Below are 19357 nucleotides of genomic sequence, written 5' to 3' on the forward strand. Positions count from 1 at the left end.
CAGAGAACTAAGATCCTGTAAGCTATACCACGTGGCCAAAAAAACAAAACAAACCCACAAAAACCAGGGTATTAAAGCAACAGTTCTTCATAAAAGTCTGTTGGCTTGTAGAATTGTGTGGCGTGTTTTGAAAGTATAGAAGAGACTCGACTGACTGTGAGACATAGTTAAAGGCGACCCCATTACTACTTCTTCAGTAGCCTTCCATAAGAGAGTCGTTTCTGAAATAACCATCACACAAAGTGAAAGTCCCTTTGCTACCAAGTCTAATTTAGTTTCGTAGCATAAAAGCAAGTCATCGACAAGCATTTTTGTAAAAGCATTGGAGTAAGACAATAACTGTCTACGAGGGCAAAAGATTTACGCACAGACTCGATGGACATGTGTTTGAGTGAACTCCGGGAGTTGGTGATGGACAGAGAGGTCTGGCGTGCTGTGATTCATGGGGTCGCAAAGAGTCGGACACGACTGAGCGACTGAACTAAACTGAAAGACCTGATAATACAGTCGTCAAAGAAATTTGGCTATTTCTGTGACATACAAACTTTAAGATATTAATAATAGCTAGAAGCATGACTGCATCATGGAATAATTAAAATTTTTGGAACTTCATATAATTTCTAGAACATTTGTATTAATAAATGTCTGACAACATTGTCCATGTCACCTTTGGCTCCATTTTAACTCCCCTAGTCTGAGTACAACCTGATGAAGGGGTTCTGGAGAATATGAGGGATGGGGCCAGAGGGGCTGGCTAGTAAATTTGTTCAAGGACGAGGGAGGAGGGGGCCTGACAGTGAGAAGTGAGCGGAGGGGTAGAGATTAGATTGTCAGTGGGAAGGTGGGGCCGGGGGTGGGGCTGGGTGGGCGGTGCTAGTATTAGGGAGGGGCGGGCCTATAAAAAGGGCAGACTTGGCGATGGAGGCCCAGAAAACAAGGTGACAGGCTAGCCCATCAGGAGCACTGGCTGAGATGCAGGGTATGACTCTGGGGTCTGCGAGGTCACGGGGGTGGTCTGGGTGGGGGTCGGCTGTGCTGTGCTGTGCTGTGTTGTGCTGCGCTGCGCTGCACTGCCTGTGGAGAAGAGGGTCTGCAGTGGTCGCCTGGCAAAGCATGAGTTGAGAGTTTGGGGACTTGAGGATGGGCCTGGTGGGGGTGGTGAGGATGAGAGGCAGCTGACAGGGTTTGGAAATGGCACTCTTGGAGTGCAGCTGGCGGGGGCTGGCCGTCAGAGCTGCAGGTCCTTGACGTTTGGACACTGACTCTCCCGCAGCGGCAACCAAGCCTGGAGAGGAGACCATGTGCACCTCAGCTTCCAGAACCTGGCCAGTCGGTGTTTGCGCGCTGAAGCCCGAACCCAAGGAGGCGCCGGGCCCGAACCAACTGCCCATCGAGATGCTCCGGGAGGTGCTGAGCTACCTGCCCCCACGCATGCTGCTCCGGCACTGCCGCCAGGTGTGCCGGCGCTGGCGAGACGTGGTGGACGGCTGGGACCTGTGGCGCAGCATCCTGCCCTGGAAACACCCCGACCTGTGGCCCGTCATCCGCACCTGCCTGCCCCCTGCTGACGACCCCGGGCCCTGCATCCTGGGCCGCTTCTGCGAGCGCAGACCCGTAGGACGCAACCTCCTCCGGAACCCTCGTGGCCTAGGTGGGGAGCCCAGGAAGCAGGTCTACTCCAGGGAGAAGGTGGGGGGGCCAGACGCCTGGGGCGCTTGGACTCCGTGAACCGGGTGGAACTGGATCCCAAGAGAAGAGCGGGAGTTTCCCCAAGGGAAACCCCCGGGGAGACTTGTCCCTGGGCGGGTGGGTTGGCAAGGAACTTGGGCACTAACTGTTTTCATTTAACAGGAGGCTTCCGGAAATGGACCGTGCTGAGCCGTGAAGATGACTGGACGGAGGAGAAGGAAAACTTGGAGGTCATGCCGAGGGCCTATATGCAAACCAGCTTCCTGTCTTCCTACAGGTGACCATCCCTCTTCCCCAAGGGCCAGGGCGGTTGTTGAGTACTTGCCCGGTTCTCATTGACCTTTCCCCCTCTTTCCTAGGAGGTATCACAAGAGGCAGGTGTTGGACCTGGAGAAGGAGGGTCTGTGGCGCGAACTCCTGGATAGTGGGAACATCGAGATTTGTGTCTCTGACTGGTGAGTGTCATGACAAAAACGGCCCTTCGGCTGAGCACTGATCTTGGCTTGAAATTTTTTAAATTTCTAATTATATTATTTGTATGTACCTGTGTGGGGTTGGCACAGAACAGTATGAATGGCAAATCAGAAGAATATAGAAATACATGAATATGACATTAGGACAAAATTCTCTGGGAGAAGTAGAATGGACTTCTATGTCTAAGAAGTGGGGTGATGGGAAGTCTCTGTAAAAAGAGATAACTGTGTATTTACACCAGTTATTATTCTTATTTTTAAAATTTTAATTTCTATCACCAAAAAAGCATGTATCTTGGTTGTGCAATGCAGTGAACTACTACAAAGTGAACACATTCATTTCAATCAAGAACAGAACATTGCTAGCAAGCCCTACCTTCATCATCCTTCATGCTCTGTTCCCCATCACTTTCAACCCAAGGGTAGTACCATCCTGAATTCTGTTGCCATAGATCAGTTTTGTTCATTTGGACATTTAATATATAATGGAGTTATACACTATACAGTATGTATCTTCTTTTAATCAATAACATGTTTGTAAATTCATCCACAGTTGTGTGGAACTGCTGTTACTCTACCTTCACTGGTTTATAATATTCCATTATGGGAATATACCATAATTTATCCATTTACCACTGAAGGACATGGGATGTTCTGTCTTTGAATCTTGTTGGATATCCCATCACTAATTTATGTAGATTTCTCTATGCCGTGCTGTGCTCAGTCACAACAGTTGTGACCCCATGGACTGTAGCCCATCAGGCTCCTCTGTCCACAGGATCCTCCAGGCAAGAATACTAGAGTGGATTGCCATGCTCTTCTGCAGTAGATTTCCCTGGATCTTTTTAAACAATTGGAAAGAAACTTGTATATTAAAAACGTCACCATTGTACACATTGGAAGTCACATCTTTTGCCACCAGTGGAACACAGAATGAGAAATAATATGGGAGGAGGTACCTTGAAGAGCATGGCTCTTGTTCATTACTTCTGAAATGAATGTGCATGCAGAATGGCTGGGGAGCTTCTTTAGTGCAGACTGATTCATTGGGGGTGCAGAGGGGCCAAGCTCCAACGTGACACTGATGGTGGAAGTCCTGGGGACCACAGAACTATTTTGCACTTGCATGCATGAGAAGGACATTCAGATGAAGCAGGTAGACCCCCCAGCGAGATGGGAAGGCAAGTTTAACCTTCCGGTTTTCCCTCCCACAGGCGGAACGACCGACAAGGAATTGACTGCATATATCAGCTAACTGTCCATCTTCTAGATGCCAGCCAGGCCATCCTGGACCATTTCTCTCCACTGCCTTTTCCCATCCGGCGTGGTAGAAACAGTGTCTCTTCTAGGGTGAGTCTCTGCAGGGGTGTGGGAAAGGACAGTGGGGCTTATGATGATCTATGGCTGTATAACAAATTGCCCTCAGATATAGTGACTCCAGTGTTCTTGCCTGGAGAATCCCAGGGATCGTGGAGCGTGGTGGGCTGCCATCTATGAGGTCAGGGTTTCTATGAGGAGGGCTCTGTTGGGAGTTTCAGCTCCAGTCTCTCAGATAATTGTCTTCAGACACTGGCTGGAGATAAAGGGCAGGGTGGGCTGTGAGTGTGTACACAGCAGCTGGTGGCTGGCCAGGCAGCTCTTGGTTTAGTCTCAGAGCTTGGCCATGGGATCCCCCTGCATGGTCTAGTTGGGGCTTCCTAACAGCATGGCAGCTTCAGGGTAGGCAACTGCTTCCTGGAGGCTCAGGGCTCCATGAGGCTTCTGGAGAAACCAGCAGAAGCTGCATTGCCTCTGTGATCCTGCTGTGGAAGTCACTCGGTGAAAGTCACTCAGCATCACTCCCAGCACACTCTTGGTTACAATGAAACCCTCCCAGATTCAAGGGGGTGGGAATTAGACTTCACCCCTGGGTGAGGAGTGGCATGATTCTAGAAGGCCATGTGGAAGTAGAGACCTTGTTGGAGCCATCTAGGGAAAATACCACCTGCCAGAAGGGCCCCAACTCAGCCTTTGAAGGCACACTGAGAATCAACCTCTTTCTGTCTACAGGCCAGCCACGTGTTCTCCAGCATCAAGAATGGCGTTCGCTTTGTGTCTTTTGAACGCCACATCTGGGATTTGGAGTTCAGAAATGAGCAGTATGGAGTCTCTCTGATGAACTCCAGTGTCATCGTGCGGGTCTGTCTACCCTAATCAAGGACTGTCCTTGAAGACTACCTGACCTTCCTTCAAGGAGCTGGGACCATTGGCTGAGCCATCTCAGTACTTGGGGACTTGTAGCTGCCTGGCCTCTAGGAACCTCATGAATCTAGTCAAAGCTTCTACTGGGTCCTGTCTTTAAATTCTGGAAGCTACAAGAAAGCTCTTCCATCAGATTTATTGGCCTCTGCTACTCTAAGACAACTCCTGTTCTACCGAGTGGAGGTCCATGGGTGAACCTGTGAAATGCTGTAGCAGGACAAGGCTCCTCACCCGCCCCCAATGCCCTGAACCTCTGGTTCAGCCCACATGCCCTCTGCGCTTGTCTCTCCTGGTTCTGCATCAGAAGTTTTGCTGGTCCCATGCAGGAAGCCCTCTCCTCATGTCTGAACTAGAAGCTCATCCCCATGGCTGAGAAGATTCCAGCCCCCATTTGGTGGTGAGCTTAACCTCGTGGGGTCTCAAGACTGGGACCAGGACTCAGCAGAAAGTCAAACTGTCTCAAAAACTGTTTGGAGACAGAAGGTTCTGCCCACCCTGTGAACAGTGAAGTCACCCCCGGAGCCCAACCCTACCCTGGATTGTATTGTATGTAAAATTACTTTGTAATTTTGAAATTCTTTTCAAATATGGAGAGAATAATTAAGGAACATCTTTCCAATCATAGGTAATACATATAATTTTGCCAAAAGTGTCTCAGCTCTTTTTTAATAGAAATACATTGTTATTGCCTTGGTGACTACTTGGTTCGGAGTAAGGAGTTGTTTCAGTTCTCCAGTGGAGAGAATGGAAGAGTCAGAACCTTATTTCCCAAGCCCTAAGGAAATCATGGGGTCAAAGGTTATCAAGCAGCATTAAAAGACTTGGGCAGGTGGTGGACCTGGGCACAGTGTCACAGGGACACCACATTTGTGACATTCTGGCCACAAGGGTGAGAGAACCGTGCAACGGCAGGATCCGGCTGTCCCCACCCCAGTCCAGGGGTCATGGCTGCCCCCTCCCTGCTGCAGGATCCCTAAGGAGCTCCAGGTCTCCGGATGGAAAGCAGATGAAGCCGCTGCTGCCTTTGACGTGTCCATCCTGAACTGTCCCCCCACTGCAGTAGAAGACGGCACATACCCTGAAGAGAGGGTATTTTGTCAATTTCATTCTAAGGGGAGTTGACAGGTTGAAACAGACCTAAGAGTTGTGACCACATGTAATGTGGGTCCTGAAGGAACCTGTGTGGTCCTTCCTCCTGTTCTAATGAGCTCTATTGCTTTGGCATGGGTCATAGTTAGGACAGCTTAGCTCTGGAGAATATTCTGGGGTCAACTGGAGGAATTTGGATATGAGGAATATGAGTCAGGCATTTACAGAAATTAAAGGTGGAGACAGTTGCCCTAAAGAAAAAGCAATCACTGGTCCAGTGGTTAAGAGTCTGCCTACCAATGCAGGGGACATGGGTTCGAACCCTGCTCCAGGAAAATTCCACATGCAGAGGAGCAACTAAGTCCGTGGGCCACAACTACTGAGCACATGCTCTTGAACCTGTGCTCCCCAGTGAAGCCTCCGTAATGAGAAGCCCATGTACCACAACTAGAGAAAACATGCACATAGCAACAAAGACCCAGTACAGACAAAAGCCGGTTAATAAGAAAAAGGCAACCATAAAATTTAATTTGGACATATATACACATTTCTATTTTTATTGTACATATATGCATATGTGTAAGTATGTTTGGGCTTCCCAGGTGGCACTAGCAGGAAAGAACCCACCTGCCAATGCAAGAGTCATAAGACTCAGGTTCAATCCCTGAGTCTGGAAGATCACCTGCAGGATGGCATGGCAACTTATTCCAGTATTCTTGCCTGGAGGATCCCATAGACAGAGGAGCCATGGGCTACAGTCCATTGGCTACTCAGAGAGTCAGACACAACTGAAGTGACTTAGCACATACCCTTGTATGTAGGGGTGTGTGTGTGTGTGTGTGTGTGTGTGTATACACACAAATACCTTATTAGGCCACAGCAGCATGAAACTAGAAAACTACAAGAAAAATAATTATTCCATGGAAGCTAAACAACATGCTAGTAAAAAAGCAATGGGTCAATGATGAAATCAAAGAGGAAACTTTAAAATATCTTGAGACAAATGACATTGAAAACATAGCCATGAAAAATCTATGGGATGCAGCAAAAGCAGTTATAAGAGGAGCAATCATAGTAACACACAGGCTTTCCCAAAAAACAACCAACCAACAAACCCTGACATAAACAACCTAACCCATCACCTAAAGAACTCAGAAAAAAGAAGAAGAAAGAAAGCCTAAAGTCAGCAGAAGGAAAGAAATAATAAAGCTCAGAAAGGAAATAAATAAAATACACTTTTTCAAAGACTAAAAATAATAAAATCAAGAGCTAGTTTTTTGAAAGGGTAAACAACATAGACAAAGCTCTGGCCTGCTCTCCAAGGAGAAAAGAGAGAGGACCCAAATAAATAAGAATTCAACAAGAAGAAATGGGGGGAAATGGGAATTCTCTCATGGTCCAGTGGTTAGAACTGTGCGCTTCCATTTCAGGGGCACCAGTTCAATTCCTGGTCCAGGTACTAAGATCCCACATGCTGGACTTCCCTGGTGATCCAGTGGTTGAGAATCCATCTGCTAATGCAGAGAACATAGGTTCAATCCCTGATCCAGGAAGATCCCACATGCCACGGAGCAACCAAGCCCATGAACCACAACTACTAAGCCCACGTGCTGCAACTACTAAAGCCTCCTCGCCTAGAGCCCACGCTCCGCAACAAGAGAAGCGAGCACTGTGAGAAGCCCACGCACTGCAAGGAAGAGTAGCTCCTGCTCTCCACAACTAGAGAAAGCCTAGGCACAGCAGCTAGGACCCAGCACAGCCAAAAAATAAATAAAGTGAATAAATTTTAAAAGAAAGAGGAGAAATAGCAACAGATATTACAGCAATTTTTTAAAAATTAAGAGAATATTATGAACAATTATATGCTAACAGATTAGACAACCTAGAAGAAATAGACAAGTTTCTAGAAACATACAACCCATACAACAAAACTGAATCAGGAAGAAATAGATCATTTGAATAAACCTATCACTAGAAGTGAAATAGATTTTGCAATTTTAAAACTCCCTGAAAACTAAAGTCCAGGACTGATGGCTTCACTGAGGAATTCTAACAAACATAAGGAGAACTTTTACTGATTGCTCTCACACTCTTCCAAAAAACTGAAGGGGAGAGAACACTCCCAAAGTCATTCTATGAGCCACCATCACCCTGATACCAAAACCAGATAAATCCACTCCAAAAAGGAAAACTACAGACCAATATCTTTGATGAATGCAGATGCAAAAATTCTCAACAAAATACTAGTAAACCAAATCCAACAAAGAGCACACACCGTTATCAAGCTGGATTCATCCCAGCATCACCACGACGATCAACATATGCAAGTCAATCAATGTGATGCACCACATCAACAAAGAACAAAAACCACATGATCATCTCAATAGATGCAGAAAAAGCATTTGATAAAATTCAACATCCACCCACAATAAAAACTCTTGTCAAAGTGAGTATAGTGGGATCACATCTCAACATAATTACAACTACTTGATCAGTCCTGGGTGTTCATTGGAAGGACTGATGCTAAAGCTGATGCTCCAATACTTTGGCCACCTCATGCGAAGAGTTGACTCATTGGAAAAGACTGATTCTGGGAGGGATTGGGGGCAGGAGGAGAAGGGGACGACAGAGAATGAGATGGCTGGATGGCATCACCGACTCAATGGACGTGAGTTTGAGTGAACTCCGGGAGTTGGTGATGGACAGGGAGGCCTGACGTGCTGTGATTCATGGGGTCGCAAAGAGTCAGACACGACTGAGCGACTGAACTGAACCGAACTGAATGACAAATCTACAGTCAATGTAACGCACAACAGTGAAAAACTGAAAGCCCTCCCACTAATCTGAAACAAGACATAGAGGCCCACTCCCACCACTTCTAAAATACATTATATTGGGAGTCCTAGCAACCAGGATGAGACAAGAAAGGAAATAAAAGATACCAAATTGGAAGAGAAGAGGTGAAGTTGCCATAAATGCAGATGACATGCTTCTATATAGAGAAAGCATTCAAGATTTTACACAAAAATACTGGAACTGACAAACGAATTCAGTGAGGTAGCAGACTACAAGATTAACATACAGAAATCTGTTGCATTTCTTTACCCTGACAATGAAATATCAGAAAGTGAAAAAAAAAAGCCCTTTTAAAATTTCAACACGGACATATCTTGTGATCCAGTGGTTAAGAATTCACCTTGCAATGCAGGGGACGAGGGTCTGATCCCTGGTCAGGGAACTAAGATCCCACATACCTCAGAGCAAATAAGCCCACACCCAAGTACTGAGCCCTCACACTCCGGAGCCTGTGAGCTACAGCTGGAAAGCCGCGGCAGAGATTCTGCATGCCACAACTAAGACCCAACACAGCCAAATACATAAATATTTAAACAAACAAAAAAATTCCATCAAAAGATAAATACCTTAGAAATAAATTTGACAAAGGAGGTGAAAATCTTATAAGCTGAGAACTATAAAATATCGATAAAGGAAATTGAAAGTGATTTAAAGAAATGGAAAGATATCCCATACTTTTAGGTGGGAAAAATGAATATTGTTAACAATATTAATGTTGTAATATTTTGATAGCACCATCCAGAGATAAGGACATATATTTTTTATGTACACACAGACATTCGGCTTCCCTGGTGGCTCAGACGGTAAAAAATCTGCTTGACAATGCAGGAGACCTGGATTCGATCCCTGGGTTAGGAAGATCCCTTGGAGAAAGGCATGGTAACCCTCTCCAGTATTCTTGCCTAGAGAATCCCATGGACAGAGGAGCCTGGTGGGCTAAATCCAGGAGGTCGCAAAGAGTCCGATACAACTGAGCGACTAATACTTTCATTTTTCACACAGACATACATACATCTAGATAGACACAGACAGAGATCTCATACTGTCCCTGCTTAAGTTTCGGAAAGTCTCTGTCCCTCTCCCGTTTTTTTCTCTCCCTTTCTGTTTTAAACTCTACTAATTGAGCTAAGGCTGTAGTCTCAGATGATGTGGGCTGTTTTACCTTTCAAGGACATACCAAGAGTTATAACTTTAAGGTTTCTCCTAGGAAATCATTTACTCTTTCAGGGTCAGAATTTTGAAAAGGTGTTTTATCAAGCTGACTTTCTCTAAATGTCAAAAGAGCTCCCTCCTGGCCATTTAAGAGTTAAGATAAGTGTTCACAAGCACTGGCTCTGTTCCAAATGTACATGAAGCCAGATGGAGTTGGAGTGAGTGACTGCCCATCTGGGAGCTTTCCTCCTCCAGGAAAGCACGCACAACATTGACCAAAAGGAGGAATCCAGGACGGCTCTCCCCTAGGGGGCGCTGTCCCGTGCAGGCTTCCAAAAAGCACTCCCATTACTGGGACACCAAAAATGGAGACCTAACTTTCTCAAAAGGCCCCTGGGGTGCCTTATACACTTTCCCCTCCTGGAAGCCATTACTCTCAAATCATTATCTTCTAGGTGGAAAGCCCTTTTGGAACCCAATTATATTTGTTTTTCTTCTTAATCAGCATACTCCATGGGATACGATTCCAAAAATTAACAGTGATTGTCTCTCAGGAGGAAATTGAAGAATGGAGACAGCAAACTTGCTTGTCAGTATTTTCCCTTTGAGCTTTACTTGAAGATTTTTACCTATTTTTTTAAACCACTTTTTAAATCCCTGATCAGATCCAATCAATTTTCATAGTCTCATTAGCAAACAGATTACATCAGAAAAATAATGTATTGCTATGGACAGAAGGGTGTGGTTTCTAAAGTGTGAAAGAGTGAGTTGTTCGGCTGGCCGAGTCTAACTCTTTGCCACCCCAGGGACTGAGGTGGTTTCTAAGATTTGCTTTCAAATTGCCTTGAGGGGAGCAAGTGAGGGTTTAGAGATGAAAACAGATTGGCCAGGAGTGAACTGTTGGAGCAGGGTGATCCTTCCACTCTTCCAATTTGGGACATGTTGGAAAACCTCGACAGTAAAAATCACATTGAAAATGTACACATTGAAAAGAAATTTGTCCTGTATGAGTCAGTCCATGTCTCAGAATTCAGAGTCTCCCACCCAGACTGCTGATGGCCTCCTTTCCCCTTTCCTGCTTGATTTCCCATAGCACTGACCACCTTCCAACACATGAGGTCATTTCCACGTTAAGTCTATGTTCATGATGGCCCGTGTGAATCACAGTCTGATTTCATGCTTATTTCATTTTTTAAAAATGTTTTATTCTTTTCTACATATGTGGAGAGGATTGGAGGGGAAGGGTGGCAGGGGGATTTTGTTTTTTCCTTGGCCACAATCCTTGGCATGCAGGGATCTTAGTTCCCTGCACAGGGATCAATCTCACCCACTTTATAGCGGAAGCTCAGAGTAATCTTAACCCCTGGACTGACAAGGAAATCCCAGTGGGGGTTATTTTTTACTGATTTCCCAATAGTATCTAATTTGCTTATCATGCCTCCTATTCACCATGTCTCTCCCCCTAGAAAGTAAGTTCCATGTGGGCAAGAATCCAGGTCTAGTTTTACTTGCTGATATTGAAAATTATATGTGTAACTCCCCTTTTATTTTTACTGGATAGAGTCAGTATACAGATTAAAACCAAGGATTCTTGAGGCAGCCTGAGTGAAAGTTGCTCAGTCGTGTCTGACTCCTTGTGACTCCATGGATCATACAGTCCATGGAATTCTCCAGGTAAGAATACTGGAGCCGTTCCCTTCTCCAGGGGATCTTCCCAACCCAGGGACTGAACCCAGGTGTCCTGCATTGCGGGTGGATTCTTTTACCAGCTGAGCCACCATGGAAACCCAAGAATACTGGAGTGGGTAGCCTATCCCTTCTCCAGCAGATCTTTCTGACCCAGGAATCAAACCAAAGTCTCCTGCATTGCAGGTGGATTCATTACCAGCTGAGCTACCACGGAAGTCCTCTGAGGCAGCCTGGTTAGGTTCAAATCCCAGCTCTGCCACCTACTAGCTGTGTGACCTTGGGCAGGTCACTTGGCCTCAGTTTTCTGAGCTGTGAAGTGGGGACATAGCCATATCTACTATTACCCTGGTTGGTAATAAAAGACTCCATGAAGGTTGGTTGGGGCTTCCCCAGTGGCTCAGTGGTAAAGAATCCATGTGCCAACCAGGAGACATAGGTTCCATTCCTGGGTCGAGAAGATTCCCCTGGAGAAGGGAATGGCGGCCCACTTCAGTATTCTTGCCTGGGAAATCCCATGGACAGAGGAACCTGGCAGGCTGTAGTCCATGAGGTCACAAAAGAGTCAGATACGACTTCCAACATGACTAAACAACAACAACAGCACTTATTTAGGGAGTCAATTAGAAGTGCATTTGCTGGAGCCTGTTTTCTCCTGTGCAATGTGATCTCTGAGTTAGTGATGTTGGATATATAAAGATGATAAGAATTTTATGCGACCTAATGAATAGGAAGCTTCCGACTCAGATGTCTGACCCAAATACCAGCAATTGCTCGTCACCAAAGGTCTTTTTTTTATTTTTAATGACAAAGACCTAACAGAACCAGAAGAGATTAAGAAGAGATGGCTAGAATACACAGAAGAACGGTACAAAAAAGCTCTTAATGACCCAGATAACCATGATGATGTGGTCCCTCACCTAGGGCCAGACATCCTAAAGTGTGAAGTAAAGTGGGCCTTAGCAAGCTTTACTATGAACAAAGCTAGTGGAGGTGATGGAATTCCAGCTGAGCTATTTCAAATTCTAAAAGATGATGCTGTTAAAGTGCTACACTCGTTATGTCAGCAAATTTGGAAAACTCAGCTGTGGCCACAGGGCTGGAAAAGGTCAGTTTTCATTCCAATCCCAAAGAAAGGCAATGCCAAAGAATGCTCAAATTACCATACAGTTGTACTTATTTCACATGCCAGCAAGATTATGTTCAAGTCCTTCAAACTAAGCTCCAGCAGTACATGAACCAAGAACTTCCAAACGTACAAACTGGATTTAGAAAAGGCAGAGGAACCAGAGATCAAATTGCCAACATACACTGGATAGAGTTGATATACAAATTAAAAGCAAGGATTCAAACTCAGGGAGATAGTGAAGGACAGGAAAGCCTGACAGTTCATGGGGTCGCAAAGAGTTGGACACAACTGAACAACAATTTATTTTTGGTGGTGCTAGTTCTTCGTTGCTGTGCATGGGCTTTCTCTAGTTTCAGTTTTCCAGCTTCCTCATTGCCGTGGTTTCTCTTGTTAGGGTGCGTGGGCTCTAGGGCACACACAGACCTCAGCAGTGAGTATACGTGGGCTCAGTAATAGTGGCGCTCGGGCTTAGTTGCCCTTCAGCATGCGGGACCTTTCTAGACCAGGGATCAAACTGGTATCCCCTGCATTGGTAGGTGTATTCATAACCACCGGACCACCGGGGAAGCCCAGCACCAAGCGTCTTGCAACCTGGTTAGGGACACTCCAAGGGGTCACTGGTGGGGATGACAATGACAAGACTGACTACTTCAGCCAACCCCTCCCTCCTCCAAGGCTTTTCTTCAGTTGAGTAGCTACTCCGAGGTCCCAATACAGCCCAATGGAGGGATTTTCTGGAGATCACCCAGGGAGGAAAGGGAGGGGCAGGCTTGTAAGTAGAGGCAGAGGGAGGAGGGGCAGGACAGTGAGAAGCGAGGGGCGGGCAGAGAATGTGGAATCAGAAAGGGAGTGGGAGTGGGTGGTGGAGGGTGGTGCTGGGTAGGAAGGAAGGAGGGGCCAGAGAATAAAAAGGGCAGATGTAGAGATGGGGGTACCTGAAGCTTGGTTGCCTGCAAGGAGCAATGAGTGAGATGCAGGGTAGGGCTCCGGGGCTGCACGGCCTGGTTGGGGGCCGGCTGTGGGGCGCAAGGTGGAGAGTGGAGGGGATGGGAGCCTGGCAAGGACAGCTTGGGAGTTTGGAGACTTGAGGACGGGGCTGGGGGTGATGAAGATAGGGAGGCAGCTGATGGGGTTTGGGGGAGTGACAACTTTTGGGTGTGGCTGGTAGGGGCGGGGCTGGTGGAGGCTGGAGATCGTAGACACTCTGAAGTCTTGATATCGGGTCTCCAGCAGCGGCAGCCTGGCCTGGCGAGGATGACCTGTGGGCCTCCCGGGGCCTGCCCGCCAGTGTCGCCACTCTGTACACGGAACCCGAGGAGGTGCTGGACCTGAACCGACTGCCTAACGAGCTGCTCCAGGAGGTGCTGAGCTACCTGCCCCCCAGCACGCTGCTCCGGCACTGCCGCCCGGTGTGCCGGCGCTGGCGGGACCTGGTGGACGGCTGGGACCTGTGGCGCAGCATCCTGCCCTGGAAACACCCCGACCTGTGGCCCGTCATCCGCACCTGCCTGCCCCCTGCTGACGACCCCGGGCCCTGCATCCTGGGCCGCTTCTGCGAGCGCAGACCCGTAGGACGAAACCTCCTCCGGAGCCCTCGTGGCCTAGGTGGGGAGCCCAGGAAAGGGTCCTTGTGGAAGCACGTGGGCGTCGCGAAAGGGGCAGGTACGGGAAAGACGAGAAGCCTGTACCTGGGCGGGTGGGCTGGCGGGGAACTCGGTCACCAACCTTTTTTTTTTTAATAGAAGGATTCTTGAACCGGACGGTTCTGTGCGCAGGGGCTGCCTGGGGTGCCGAGGAAAACGCGAGGGTGGGCCCGCTGATGGCCTATAGACAGAGATGGTTCCTGTCTACCTATAGGTGATGTCCCTAGTTCCCAAGGGTCGGGGCGGTTGTTGAGTACTTGTTTGGTTCTTATTGACCTTGCTCCCTCTTTCCTAGGTGGTGTCAACAGAAGCAGGTGCTGGACCTGGAGAAGGAGGGTCTGTGGCGGGAACTCCTGGATAGTGGAAACGTTGAGATCTGTGTCTCCGACTGGTGAGTGTGATGACAAAAACAGCCTGTTAGCTGAGCATTGGCCTTGGTTTGGGTGACTTCATGTAGGTCTCCTAACAGCCCCTTAGATAAGCAGGAAGGGAAATGACTTCATCACCATCAGAGCTTTAGTACTTAGCAACATCCTCTCCCTGAACCCTCTCAGCCCCCAAAGGGACCTGGATTGGAAGATGCCTGGTTGGATCCTATCAGAGGACTTGGGTCCAACTTGGGTCTAAGTCTTGTCTGTGAATGAGATGCTCCTTGGTTCACGAGGGGACAAGATAGAAGAGTTGTCTAAGAGGTCACATTCTGCAACCAGACCTCTCACACTCAAATCCCAGCTTCCTGGCTTTGTGGCTTTGGGCAAGTCACAGTGTGCCTCCATTTCCCTGTCTTCATAAGACAGGGGTATACATCAGCCGGAAAACCAGTTGTTTCAGTGGAGAAAAAGCTGTACAGAAGAGTGGGTTTTTTAAAAATAAAAAATTTGCTTTACTGTGCTGGGTCTTAATTCCAGCATGAAGGGCTGACATGTAGGATCCAGTTCCCTGACCAGGGATCAAACCTAATCCCCACCCCCACCACCTTAAGAATCCAGAGTCATAGCCAATGGACCACCAGGGAAGTCTCTGAGTCTTTATTTTATTGTATTATTTACTTATTTATAGGCTGTGCTGGGTCTTTGCTGTTGTGCGAGGTTGATCTGGCTGTGGCGAGCAGGGGCTGCTCTCTAGCTGCAGCGCGTGGCTTCTCATTGTGCTGTCTCTCCTGTTGCAGAGCACGGGCTCTAGAGCACAGGCTCAGTAGTGGTGGTGCATGGGCTTAGTTCCTCTGTGGCATGTGGGCTCTTTCTGGATCAGGGAGCAAGCCTCTGTCTCCTACGTTGGCAGGCTGGTTCCTTACACACTGAGCGACCAGGGAAGCCCTCACCCAAGTTTTTATTAGGGCTTTATCCTGTGTTAACCTCCAGGTCAATTCATATTCCATACTTTGTCCTAGTCACGTTGTTGATCTGGAGTGGCTAACCTCCATTATGTGACTATAATGGAGGATGTGGTCAGCCCCAACCATTTCATACTGACAGGCCATTTGTGCGTGTGTGTGTGTGTGTGTGTGTGTGACTGACACAGAACAGTATGAAAGGTTTAAGTCAGAAGAACACAAAAATATATTAATACAAAATTAGGACAAAATACTGCAGGAAGAAGTAGAATGGACATCTGCTTCTAAGAAGTGGAGTGATATGAAGTCTCTGTGAAAGATAGTTGTTTGTGTGTTTGTACAGCCCATTACTCTTAATTCTTTCAATTTTAATTTCTCACATCAAAACATAGCTGTCGGTTTGGAGGTCATTTCTTTGAATGTTGCTGGATAGCCCATCACCAATTTATTTAGGTGCCCCTGGATCCTGTTACACAACTGATAAAAAAATTGTGCCTCAAAACGTCACCATTGTGTACATTGGAAATGACATCTTGGCCACCACTGAAATATATTATAGGATGAGAAATAAGACAATGGAAGGAGATAACTTGAGGCTTCCCAGATGACACCAGTGGTAAAGAACCTGTCTGCCAATGCAGGAGATATGAGACATGGGTTTGATCTCTGGATCGGGATGATCCCCTGGAGGAGGGCATGGCAACCCACTCCTGTGTTCTTGTGTGGAGAATCCCATGGGCAGAGGAGCCTGGAGGGCTACAGTCCACAGGGTCACAAAGAGTCAGACACAACTGAGCGACTTAGCACGCACATGCACCTTTAAGCCTGGTATTCTAGGTCATTCCTTCTGAAATGAATGTGCAGACCAGCTGGGGAGCGTGTTTAGTGCAGATGGATTCAGTTAGATATGCAGTTGGGTCAAGCCCCCCCGTGACACTGACGGCGCTAGTTCCCATGACAACATTTGGTACTTGTATGCATGGCAAGGCCATTCAGCTGAAGGCAGGCAGACCCCCAAAGAGATGGGCTGACCAGGCTTCACAGTCTCCCTTCTGCCATAGGTGGTTCGATGACCGAGACGCTGACTGTTTATATCGGCTAATTGTCCAACTTTTAGATGCCAACCAGACCGTGCTGCATCACTTCTCTCCGTTGCCTCTTCCCAGCGATCGGTTGGGCAGCAGTTTCTTCTTTGAGGTGAGTCTCTGAGAGGGCTGTGGGAAAGGACAGTGGAACCTATGATGACCTATGGCTGCATTAAGAAATTGCCCCGGAATTTAGCTGCTTAATATCAACAGCAGTCATCTTTTCTCCTCTTATAGTTTCTATGAGGACGATTTTGCTGGGAGTTTCTGGCTCTGGTCTCATGTCGTTCGCTTCAGACACAGGCTGGAGTTGAAGGGCAGGGTGGGGTGTGAGTGTGTACACAGCGGCTGGTGGCTGGCCAGGCAGCTCTTGGTTTAGTCTCAGAGCTTGGCCATGGGATCCCCCTGCATGGTCTAGTTGGGCTTCCTCACAGCATGGCGGCTTCAGGGCAGGCAGCTGCTTCCTGGCGGCTCAGGGCTCCACCATGAGGCTTCTGGAGAAACCAGCGGAAGCTGCATTGCCTCTGTGACCCCGCCGTGGAAGTCACTTGGTGAAAGTCACTCAGCATCACTCCCAGCACACACTTGGTTACAATGAAACCCTCCCAGATTCAAGGGGGTGGGAATTAGACCCCACCCCTGGGTGAGGAGTGGCACGATTCTAGAAGGATGTGTGCAAGTAGAGACCTTGTCGCAGCCATCTGTAGGTAACACCACCTGCCAGAAGGCCCCCAGCTCAGCTTTTTAGGGGAAGGCCATGGCACAGTGGGACTTAATCTTTTTCTGTCTACAGATCAACCATGTGTTCTCCAACCTCAAGAAAGGTGTTCGCTTTGTGTCTTTTGAACACTGGGTCCGGGACTTTGAGTTCTCATGTGAGCAGCACGGAGACTATCCATTACACCCGAGCGTGACTGTGCGGGTCCGTCAGGCACTACCCAACCATGCCTTTCAGGCTCTGGGACCATTGGCTGAGCCGTCTCATTATTAAGGACTTGTAGCTCCTGGCCTCTGGGGATCTCATGAATCCAGTTGAAGTTTCCAATGGGTCCTGTCTTCAGGTTCCGGAAGCTACAGGAAGAACATGCTTACATCAGATTTACTGGTTGCCACTGCTCTAAGGCAGGCACTGTCCTAGTAAGTGGAGACGCACAGGTGAAGACAGAGAAACGGCGAGAGGGCTCCTCACCCTCCGCCACGCCAGGCCCTCTGGTTCAGCCCCTGTGCCCTCTGCCCTTGTTTCCTTCTGGTTCTGCTGCAGAGGCTTCATTGGTCTTGTGTGGAAAGCCCTCTCCTCATGTCTGAACTAGAAGCACATCCCTATGGCTGAGAAAATCCCAGCCCCCATTGGTGGTGAGCTTAACCTCGTGAAGTTTCAAGACTGGGACCAAGACTCGGAGCAGGAAGTCAAACTGCCTCAAAAACTGTTTGGAGACAGAGGGTTCTGCCCACCCTGTGAACAGTGAAGTCGTCCCCTGAGCCCAACCCTACCCTGGATCCTACCGGTGTATAAAGTTATTTTGTTACATTTTGAAATTCTTTTCAAATATGGAGAGACTAAATCAAGAACATATCTGCCAATCATAGGTAATAAATGTAATATAATCTTGTCAAAGTGTCTCAGTGGTTTTTAATAGCAATACAATGTTACAGCCTTGGTGACTACTGGATTCAGAGTAAGGAGCTGTTTCAGTTGAGGAAAAACTGTGCAGAAGGAAACATCTAGAGAAGGTGTTCTCCAGTGGAGAGAATAGAAGAGTCAGAACCCCATTTCCCAAGTCCTAAAGAAATCATGGGGTCAAAGGTTATCAACCAGGGCTAGAAGCCTTAGGCAAGCAGTGGATGTGGGCACAGTGTCACAGTGAAGCCACATTTGTGACATTCCGGTCACGAGGGTAAGAGAGAACCGTGCAATGGCAGGATCCGGCTGTCCCCACCCCAGTCCAGGGCTCATGGCTGCCCCCTCCCTGCTGCAGGATCCCTAAGGAGCGCCAGGTCTCTGGATGGAAAGCAGATAAAGCCACTGCTGCCTTTGATGTGTCCACCCTGAACTGTCCCCCCACCTGCAGTAGAAGATGGGACACACCCTGACAGGTGGGTGTTTTGTCAGTTTCATCCAAAGGGGAGTTGACAGGTTGAAACAGACCCAAGCGTCATGACCACCTGCAGTGTGTGGTCCTGGAGTAGATACTGGTTCAGATTCAACTCTGGAGGATATTTTTGGGTCCACCAGAGGACTTTGGATAGAAGAAATATGAGACAGGCATTTACAGGAAGGGAAAGATGGAGACCATTGCCTGAAAAGCAAACATATTATTTAACTTTCACATATATACTCCTATGTGTTGTATTATATGCATATTTGTAGGTGATGTGTACATATATGCCAAATTTAATATGTGTGCGTGTGCATGCTAAATCATTTCAGTCATGTCTGACTCTGTGTGACCCCATGAACTGTAGCCCACCAGGCTCCTCTTTTCATGAGATTCTCCAGGCAAGAATACTGGAGTGGGTTGCCATGCCCTCCTCCAGGGGATCTTCCCAAACCAGGCACTGAACTAGCATCTCTTAGGTCTCCTGCATTGGCAGGTGGGTTCTTTACCACTAGTGCCACCTGGGAAGCCTCAATTAAACTTATACACATACTTATTTAAATATATATATATATAACCTGGTATTTGTATTATGGATTACCTTCTGGATATGGAAATGGCAACCGACTCCAGTATTCTTGCCTGGAAAATTCCATGGATGGAGGAGCCTAATAGGCTTCAGTCCAAGGGGTCGCAAAGAGTCGGACATGACTGAGTGACTTCACTTCACTTCACTTCTGGATATATCCATTCATATCAAGAATATGAACCAAAGCATTACAGGCTTACCACAGTGGTGAACAGTGGGTAGAAGTTACTTCTGTACTTACTCATTTTGCATATCTGAATTTCTCATTTTCTATATGTGTGCGTAGGAATACTATG

At 47.5% G+C, this 19357-nt stretch overlaps 2 protein-coding genes across 2 annotated transcripts; both read left to right on the top strand.

Moving 5' to 3' along the window:
- The first annotated feature begins 1272 nt into the window (after positions 1 to 1272).
- On the top strand, positions 1273 to 4355 carry LOC129547318 (F-box only protein 27-like). The gene is made up of 5 exons (XM_055413205.2): positions 1273 to 1651; positions 1852 to 1966; positions 2049 to 2144; positions 3377 to 3512; positions 4212 to 4355. Exons 1-5 carry the CDS (start codon positions 1300 to 1302, stop codon positions 4353 to 4355), a joined length of 843 nt encoding a protein of 280 aa, XP_055269180.2. The 5' UTR covers positions 1273 to 1299.
- Positions 4356 to 4768: 413 nt separating this feature from the next.
- Positions 4769 to 17367, top strand: LOC129547319 (F-box only protein 27-like). Its single transcript, XM_088829971.1, has 11 exons — positions 4769 to 4800; positions 5372 to 5492; positions 10967 to 10969; positions 11237 to 11273; positions 13104 to 13177; positions 13257 to 13293; positions 13546 to 13977; positions 14091 to 14172; positions 14254 to 14349; positions 16353 to 16488; positions 17170 to 17367. Exons 1-11 carry the CDS (start codon positions 4769 to 4771, stop codon positions 17365 to 17367), a joined length of 1248 nt encoding a protein of 415 aa, XP_088686097.1.
- The last annotated feature ends 1990 nt before the right edge of the window (positions 17368 to 19357 follow it).

The sequence above is a fragment of the Moschus berezovskii genome, chromosome 22, assembly GCF_049115385.1.
Source record: "Moschus berezovskii isolate FMDL1 chromosome 22, NW_MosBer_1.0, whole genome shotgun sequence".
Lineage (NCBI taxonomy): Eukaryota > Metazoa > Chordata > Mammalia > Artiodactyla > Moschidae > Moschus > Moschus berezovskii.

Bases quoted from the DNA above. Each gene is read 5' to 3' on its own strand.
- LOC129547318 (XM_055413205.2), top strand. From the start codon at position 1,300: ATGTGCACCTCAGCTTCCAGAACCTGGCCAGTCGGTGTTTGCGCGCTG. The intron at 2,145-3,376 runs GTGAGTGTCATG...TCCCTCCCACAG, and splicing joins GAGATTTGTGTCTCTGACTG to GCGGAACGACCGACAAGGAA. The intron at 3,513-4,211 runs GTGAGTCTCTGC...TTCTGTCTACAG, and splicing joins GAAACAGTGTCTCTTCTAGG to GCCAGCCACGTGTTCTCCAG.
- LOC129547319 (XM_088829971.1), top strand. From the start codon at position 4,769: ATGGCTGAGAAGATTCCAGCCCCCATTTGGTG. The intron at 13,178-13,256 runs GTGGAGGGTGGT...GGGTACCTGAAG, and splicing joins AAAGGGAGTGGGAGTGGGTG to CTTGGTTGCCTGCAAGGAGC. The intron at 13,294-13,545 runs GTAGGGCTCCGG...TCGGGTCTCCAG, and splicing joins AGCAATGAGTGAGATGCAGG to CAGCGGCAGCCTGGCCTGGC.